Source organism: Papaver somniferum, chromosome 9, assembly GCF_003573695.1.
Source record: "Papaver somniferum cultivar HN1 chromosome 9, ASM357369v1, whole genome shotgun sequence".
Lineage (NCBI taxonomy): Eukaryota > Viridiplantae > Streptophyta > Magnoliopsida > Ranunculales > Papaveraceae > Papaver > Papaver somniferum.
The window spans coordinates 56,367,245-56,376,506 of record NC_039366.1 but is presented as its reverse complement, the minus strand read 5'-3'; the positions used below and the strand labels follow the sequence as shown (position 1 = coordinate 56,376,506).

General features: G+C 35.3%; 1 protein-coding gene across 2 annotated transcripts; it reads right to left on the bottom strand.

Moving 5' to 3' along the window:
* Positions 1–3,079: 3,079 nt before the first annotated feature.
* Positions 3,080–7,942, bottom strand: LOC113310869. Of its 2 annotated transcripts, XM_026559684.1 has the most exons (3): positions 7,786–7,942; positions 6,239–6,301; positions 3,080–4,822 (listed from the first exon to the last, which is right to left on the bottom strand). In XM_026559684.1, the coding sequence occupies exon 3, from the start codon at positions 4,649–4,651 to the stop codon at positions 4,103–4,105; it is 549 nt and encodes a 182-aa protein (XP_026415469.1). In that variant the 5' UTR covers positions 4,652–4,822; positions 6,239–6,301; positions 7,786–7,942; the 3' UTR covers positions 3,080–4,102. The 2 variants fall into 2 exon arrangements, 1 of the variants encoding a protein (XP_026415469.1); XR_003341426.1 differs by having other exon boundaries at positions 4,124–6,699.
* Between the last annotated feature and the right edge of the window lie 1,320 nt (positions 7,943–9,262).

The following is a 9,262-nucleotide window of genomic DNA, read 5'->3' as shown; positions in this document are numbered from 1 at the left end:
CATAGGATCAGCTGAGGATTCGACTACGAATTCAGAATAATATAGTGAGCATTACCATTCCATGTGATCGTAGATTCGATCACATAATCAGAGTAATTAAGATTTATCTATTACCATTTATGAGACCAGTTGTGGATTCGATCATGAAATCAGAGTAATGAGATAATATAGTTGTTTCATTGCTATTTTATGAGATTAATCCATGGATTCGATCATAGAATCAGAAAAATTGTTTATTGCCATTTCATGGGATCATGTCGTAGATTCGACCATGAAATAGGAGCAATTGTCATTGCCATTCCATGGGATCAGGCCGTGGATTCGACCATGGAATATGAGAAATTGTCATTGCCATTCCATGAGATCAGGCCGTGGATTTGACCATGGAATAGGAGCAATTGTCATTGCCATTCTATGGGATCAGGCCGTGGATTCGACCATGGAATAGGAACAATAATAGATTATTCTGGGAATTCAGTAGTGAATGTCACGGATGAATCCAAGAACTTTAGGAATAATCAACTTTGTGGCTCTATACTAGCAGAGCAAGCTGTCTAGGAGCATTAATTATCCCGATATGAGCTTGCCGGTAAGTCATACCCTTTATATAGTCAGGGTAAACTCGTTGTTTGTTCCTGAAGACGTTATCGCTCTATACTAGCAGAGCAAGCTATCTAGGAGCCGTCCATCTCGTGATACTATATAGAAATAATCACTGAAAGTGTTCAGTATTCATGAATTCATGAGATATACCGTTATCCAGCCATGAGACTACATATCTGCATGTACTCTGAGAGAAAGTATTCTTAGTCATAGAATTCGATGAGAGACTCGCGTCTCAATATTCACGTCTGATTGCTGGATCATAGATTCGTATAATTATGGGTTTACGACTTTGCCCTTTGTCGAAAATCCACCATCTACACCACAGTACTGGCATGCGAGGAAACAAGAGATAAAAGTTCGTAACCATAGATCTAACATAGTCAGGTAAAGTTCTCTAGTTTCTGAATTCTGGTTACCACAAAATAAAATTTAAAGAAATGTACTTAAATACACTTGGTTGATGAAAAGCTTGATCAAAATTACAATTAACATTCAATTCATGAAAGCCAAACAACTCGTAAGGAGTAGAGGTATAAGCAGTACACTAGTTTATTTTATTTCAAATCATTTTTACATAAAAACAAGATTCCGAAACATAAATGCTACGAGACATTCAAAAAAAAAACTATTCCATATGACTAATACATGGTAGTCGAATACTCTTAATAATAAAGGGTGCAGTTCAAACGTAGACTAGACTAAAGAACATAAACAGAGAAATGAATTTTTTTACAGACAGACTTGGATGCTCCAAAAATTAAACATTATGAAAGATCATATTGTTTTTATATAAAGCAAAACAAAACATTCCTCAATCTACAAGCCAACACTTTTTTAATTGACACCAAGATAAGTTTCACATGCAACAGACCCAAAAATAAATAGTGCAGACTGTTCGATCTCGGCATAACAAAGATTTTCCTTACAAACCATGCAAATACTTTCTACCAGTTCCCATCATATATACAACAAAAAAACATCAAAATAACGTGGGACAACAACAAAATAAACTACCCAGATTACCCCGTGATATACACATTATAGATAAGCAAAAATACCAACTTTTGCTCAAGCTCCTGGATGCAAGATCTTCCCAAGCTTACTACCTCAACTTTTCTTTATACTCTGTGGGGAAAACAAAACCAAAACGGGGTGAGCCACAACCCAGTAGAGGTTATGAAAATAATGCGCCAATGTAAAACGATCAGTAAGTAATTCAAGCTAAAAAAAATGAGCATGCCCAACTTCAGAAATTACATAAAGCATGACAAATCCATTTTCATTCAAAATAGTATAAATGAAGTATTTGTCAATCGACGGTGAGGAAGTTCACGTATGCTACTAGTGAGGACCAAACTCTAATGTTAGGATAGTCAGGATATCAACCACCGACCCAGACGGTCTTCCGCGGGTAGCCACATTTGTGGGATGCCCCTATGGGCCTAACAAACTCACCTGTAGCCTTCCAAAAATCTTTCAAACATGCTCAATAAATCTCTTACGGCAAATCCACGTAAATTCCAAGACAAAACCGTAGCTCTTAAACCAAATTCCAGTAACTCAAACCGCCAAATTATAAAGAAACGGGACTGCAACGTAAGATTAGTTTGTGAAACACATGCGAAACCAACCAATCATTATGGCAAGAAAATAAATGCAAAAATTGAAAGTAATATCCAGCAGGATCCACTCAAAGGAAATGAATAAAAATACTAACAACTCATCAGATAAGAACCAACAGTTGCATTTGATAAGGACATGGCTTATAAACGGGAAAATTGAAATAACAAAGCATTTTATGAGAGTGGGTTAAGATAGTGAGACCACCAGTAATCAGTAATCAAGTTAGTTGAAAATCATTTGTGTAAAATTTGTATCAAAGAAAATGAGAATCAGTTGGAAATCATTTAAGATTAAATGCATTTTATGAATTTTCCTATAAAAAGAAAACATTAGGTTAGAGCCTTAGAAGTTTGTCAGCTGCTAACTAAATGCAAGGATAAAACGTATGTGAAAGCCATTCTATCCTTAAGCACATGCACTAGTTTAAACAAAGGGGGTATATTAAGATGGAGATCTAAATGACAAATTAAACTTCATTTCCTCTTAAATACAAAGCAATCATAAGATAAAGAAGTCAAAGGAAAATTCAGTTAAAAAAATACATAAATATTTCAAACTAGTGCCATGCATAGTGTTAAAACAAAATAGAAAATTCATTTGGTCATTTTTACCATCAACTGAGCTTAGAAATTCAATTCAAACTTATTTGGGATAGAAAAACCAACATAGATGCCAAACATGCTTAGTCTTCATAAAATCATTTATAAAATCAAAATCACAGATTTAATCCAAGTATCTTGTTATACAAAAATGTGGATAATTTGAAGGAAGCTTATAAAAAAATTTCTTAAATCAAGAGGTAGTAATATGTACACATGCAAAGCATTTCATTATCCTTAATTAAGCAAACAAAATTGTATAACCCAAAAGAAATCATCTCAGAACCCAATTATAACATTGAAACACAAACCCTTCCTCAATTATTGATTCACTTAAGACGAAACATAAAAATGAAAGGAACAACTAAAATGCTAGTTATAAAAGTGGAGAAAAACCCCTACCTGTGCGCAATACAACCTCTAGCCAAATACAGAACGTGGGTTGAACTTGAATTTGAACCTAAAATTTCTAATTTTACTGAGCAAATTTTGCAATTGAAAACGATCGTTATTGTTGAGTTGGAGAAGAAGAAAACAGCCGCCGAAGTATAAAGAAAAGGCGGGTTCTTAAATCAGAGTGGTTTTAAAAAGACTAAATTCTCCCTATTATTCATGTACGACATGTGTCGAAGATGCTTTGAAATTCTAGAGATTTCCATAGCTTATATTAACCAAGCACCCTATTACTACTAAGGGGTAACCTATTTAGCTAAAAACATCCACACTTTAGTTTATGGAACTCACTACGTCTACACACACCTTATATTAGGATCGTCCGCGCACTCTGTACAGTTCTAGCTTTCCACTAAAATGGTTTCAATTTGTTTGGATCTGAATGGAGATTTTTAGTGGTGTTACACCATCAACCCCTAAAAAAAAAAATTTCCTGAAATTCAAAACCAAACTAAGACCAACGAGGATTACGTTTGATCACAGGGTCCCCGCTTCCTCTTTAGTCTCGACGAAGTGGTTCAACTTCCCTTGAACAATTCCTTGTCCATTGGGTTGATGTTGTCTTGGCTGGAAAGGAGTAGCATTTCCTCGTGGATAATGTTGTTGCTTCCCATCGAAGTTCTGCCTTTGAGCATTTTGATTGTGAGTTTGGTTCACAATTTGCGGCTTCTGATTTGCTGGAAAGGGGCAATCTCTAGCATAGTGGCCATCTTCCCCGCACGGTAACATTCAGTCCCCTTGCCTCTCCTGGTTGCATTGTCAGTTCGTATGCTTTTCCGTTGTGGTGATGAATTTCTATATCACTCCTTAGTCTTCTTCTTTTAGTCTCGCTCTTCTCTCTCTTTCTGACTTTGCATCAAGCTAGCCTCAACTGCTAATGCAGAATTAAGAACCTCTTTGTATGTCTTTAGTCCCACTGCAACAACTCTATCACGAATCACATCCTTCAAAGCACCCTCAAGTTTTCGAGCCTTGAACTCTGGTGTTTCAAATAAGTGTTTCCCGTAATGTTCTAGCTCACTAAATTGCTTATCTAGTTGCGTGACCGTCATGTCTCCTTGCTTCAACACTGCAAACTCGGCACACTTCAAGTATCTTGTTGTAGGCGGAAAATACTTATCAAGGAACAAATTTTCAAACTGTTCCCATGACATATCCATCACATTTCTCATTCGCTTCTCTGAATTCAACCAATCATCTGCATTACCATGAAACATATACATAGCAAAGCATACCCTATCTTCTTCAACCACTAAATGTGCATCGAACTCCTTTCTCATACTCATTAACCACCTTTCAGCTTCTATGGTTTCTTCCGTACCATTAAACACTCGATCACCAATCACTTTCCTGAATTTCTTTAAGTCCATAGCACTACTAGGTCGCAACTGATTCTGGTTCCCATTGGCACCACCTATGGTCTGTGCGATTTGCGCCAAGTGCTCACAACATGATTACAGATGTTTTACCATAACGACATTCTTGGCTCCACTATTTCTCGCTGAAATAACACCTTTAAGCTTCATAGTCTTCGGAGGCATCTTCGCAATAAATAAACATTTACAAGAGTTAGAAATTGTTAGTAATGTTCATTACTAACAAGCACATTAATATGTATATCACGGTTTCTGGCTTTTTCCCAAATCCCCAAAACAAAATAAAAAGAAATAGACTTGGCATTCTGTAATAGAAAATAAAATCTTAAAAAGAATTCTTTTGAAAACCATTAACAAAACCTGGTACTTCAATGTTCAAAGCAAAGTATCATTTCAGATATCTGCTTTCAAACCAACTAAAAGTGATCGCAACAGAATCATATAGACAGACCCAAAAGTAATCAGAGAATTTTCATGCAAACCATAATAACGCTCTTCCTAATCAAATGCAGACTCAAATTAAACACATCAGGACATTTCTATTGGATTTAAAACAACAGAAGCATATGAATGAAACTAAATTCCTGAATAATCGAATAATCCAGTAAAAAAACAACAACAAAGCACAGTCCCGGTAAATCGAAACACGCTCTGATACCAACTGTAACAGACTAGAGAATTCCCCCCTCTAACGGGTTGATTTCAACCCGATTAGCAGAGCCGAACCCCCGGTACGTCACTCGAATACTAAAATGACACATTTCATTTCCATGATCCAGTATAATGAAAATCACTCGGAACCGCAACAAGATAAAAACAGACGCGTTCAATTTAGGAAAGAGCAACAAAAGATTAAAGACCACTTTATTGGCATGCGAGGAAACAAGAGATAAAAGTTCGTAACCATAGCTCTAACATTGTCAGGTAAAGTTCTTTAGTTTCTGAATTCTGGTTACCACAAAATAAAATTTAAAGAAATGTACTTAAATCCACTTGGTTGCTGAAAAGCTTGATCAAAAGTAAAATTAACATTCATTTCTTGAGAGCCAAACATCTCGTAAGGAGTAGAGGTATAAGCAGTACACTAGTTTATTTTATTTCAAATCATTTTTACATAAAAACAAGATTCTCAAACATAAATGCTACGAGATATTAAAGAAAAAACTGTTCCATATGACTAATACATGGTAGTCGAATACTCTTAATAATTAAGGGTGCAGTTCAAACGTAGACTAGACTAAAGAACATAAACATAGAAATGAATTTTTTTTACAGACAGTTTTGGATGCTCCAAAAATTAAACATTATGCAAGATCATACTATTTATATATAAAGCAAAACAAAAAATTCCACAATCTACATGCCAACATTTTTTGAATTGACATCAAGATAAGTTTCACATGCAGGAGACTGTTCGATCTCGGCATAACAAAATTTTTCCACACAAACCATGCAAATACTTTCTACTAGTTCCCATCATATATACAACAAAAATACATCAAAATGACATGAGACAACAACAAAATAAACTACCCAGATTATCCCGTGATATACACATTATAGATAAGCAAAAATACCAACTTTTGCTCAAGCTCTTGGCTGCAAGCTCTTCCCAAGCTTACTGCCTCAACCTTGCTTCATACTCTGTGGGGAAAACAAAACCAAAGCGGAGTGAGCCACAGTCCGGTAGGGGTTAGGAAAATAATGCGCCAATGTAAAACGATCAACATGTAATTCAATCTAAAGAAATGAGCATGTCCAACTTCAGAAATTACATAAAGCATGACAAATCCATTTTCATTCAAAATAGTATAAATGATGTACTTGTCAACCGACAAGTTCACGTATGCTACTAGTGAGGACCAAACTCTAATGTTAGGATAGTCAGGATATCAGCCACCATCCCGGACGGTCTTCCGCGGATAGCCACATTTGTGGGATCCCCCTATGGGCCTAACAAACTCACCTGTAGCCTTCCAAAAACCTTTCAAACATGCTCAATAAATCTCTTACGACAAATCCACATAAATTCCAAGACGAAACTGCAGCTCTCAAACCAAATTCCAGTAACTCAAACCGCTAAATTATAAAGAAAGGGGACTGCAACGTAAGACTAGTTTGTGAAACACATGGGAAACCTACCAATCATTATAGCAAGAAAATAAATGCAAAAATTTAAAGTAATATCCAGTAGGAGCCACTCAAAGGAAATGAATACAAATACTTACGGCTCATCAGATAAGAACAAACAGTTGCATTTGAGAAGGGCATGGCTTATAAATGGGAAAATAGAAATAACAAAGCATTTTATGAGAGTGGGTTAAGATAGTGAGACATCCAGTCATCAGTAATCAAGTTAGTTGGAAATCATTTGTGTAAACTTTGTACCAAAGAAAATGAGAATCAGTTGGAAATCATTTAAGATTCAATGCATTTAAATAATTTTTTTATAAACATTAGGTTAGGGGTTTGTCAGCTGCTAACTAAATGCAAGGATAAAACATATGTGAACGCCATTATATCCATGAGCACATGCACTAGTTTAAACAAAGGGGTATATTAAGATGGAGATCTAAATGACAAATTAAGCTTCATTTCCTCTTAAATACAAAGCAATCATAAGATAAAGAAGTTCAAAGGAAAATTCAGTTAAAAAAATACATAAATATTTCAAACTAGTGTCATGCATAGTGTTAAAACAAAATAGCAAATTTATTTGGTCAGTTTTACCAACAGCTGATAGGTTAGCTTAGAAATTCAATTCAAACTTATTTGGGATGAAAAAACCAACATAGATGCCAAACAGGCTTAGTCTTCATAAAATCATTTATAAAATCAAAATCACAGATTCAATCCAAGTATCTTGTTATACAAAAACGTGGATAATTTGAAGGAAGCTTTTAAAACAAATTTCTTAAATCAAGAGGTAGTAATATGTACACATGCAAAGCATTTCATTATCCTTAATTAAGCAAACAAAATTGTGTAACCCAAAAGAAATCATATCAGAACCCAATTATGACAGTGAAACACAAACTCTTCCTCAATTATTGATTCACTTAAGACGAAACATAAAAATAAAAGGAACAACTGAAATGCTAGTTATAAAAGTGGAGAAAACCCCCTACCTGTGCGCAATACAATTTCTAGCCAAATACAGAACATGGGTTGAGCTTGAATTTGAACCTAAAATTTCTAATTTTACTGAGATAGTTTTGCAATTGAAAACGATCGTTATTGTTGAGTTGGAGAAGAGGAAAACAGCCGCCGAAGTATAAAGAGAAGGCAGGTTCTTAAATCAGAGTGGTTCTAAAAAGACTAAATTCTTCATATTATTCATGTGCGACATGTGTCGAACATGCTTGGAAATTCTAGAGATTTCCATAGCTTATATTAACCAAGCACCCTATTACTACTAAGGGATAACCTATTTAGCTAAAAACACCCACACTTTAGTTTATGGCACTCGCCACGTCTATACGCACCCTATATTAGGATCGTACACGCACTCTATACAGTTCTAGCTTTCCACTAAAACGGTTTCAATTCAGGTTTGGATCCGAATGGAGATTTTTAGTGGCGTTACATGTACACAAATGAAATATACCTTCATTTAGATATGGGTAACCGTACTTATACGTGTATATTGAGTTGGCTCAATAACAGTTAATTGAAGTTAGCCATATGAATACTTTTGTCTTAACCACATTTAGTTGTTCAATTGTTCACTATCTCATAGAAATATATATGAACCAATTGAATCAAAATCGGATTGATTCATAAGAATCAATTCATGAACATTAATCCATGGTTTGTAAAGATTGCATTCCTTAATTCATAAATGTATTTGTTCATGAGTATGAAAATCATACTTAACCGATTTTACAACTTTAACCACTAATTTGCAAACACGAACGCAAACTATAGCTTCCGGACTTTAGTCTTGTCCAGCCGTTTGCAAACAGTTATGCAAACAACTGTCCTGGACCTAACTCAGGTAGAACCGTTGGCATACTAGTATACAAACAAGGTTCCCGGACTTTAAAGTTATAACCGTTCGCATACTAGGTATGCAAACAAGGTTCCCGGACCTGAATCATACCGAAACAGTTTGCATACGGTACGCATACTGTGTTGTATCCAGACAAAGGTTTTTGTTCTAAACTCCTATTTCAATCATTGAAACATCCTTTGAAGACGACAATAGCTGTCTCACACAAACTATTAGCTTCAACTAATTTTCAAATGATCGGATGATCAACACGAAACATTCCAAGTCGACATCAAATGATTGTCTCACACGAATCATGTAAGATGCTTCAAGGAAATTTCCACATGATCATCTTTTTCAGCTCGAAATATCAAATGTGTATAATATAAAACTCTGTACAGTTATTCAACTTAGTCTCATTAGGAGATAAAATATAATAGACATCTGAGTGATAGATAAGTTTTAGTCTCTACATACCTTTTGTTGATGAAGTTCCTCCAAGCTCTCCTCAGTAGATCTTCGTCTTCAATCGATGAACGCCGTGAAGTGTAAAGCTCAACTACACATTCTATCCTAATCCGAGACATAGCTATAAGTAGACTAGAAATCAAGAC

What these genes read in the sequence shown, in the direction of transcription:
- LOC113310869 (XM_026559684.1), bottom strand. Translation starts at nt 4,651, where the DNA reads ATGGACTTAAAGAAATTCAGGAAAGTGATTGGTGATCGAGTGTTTAAT.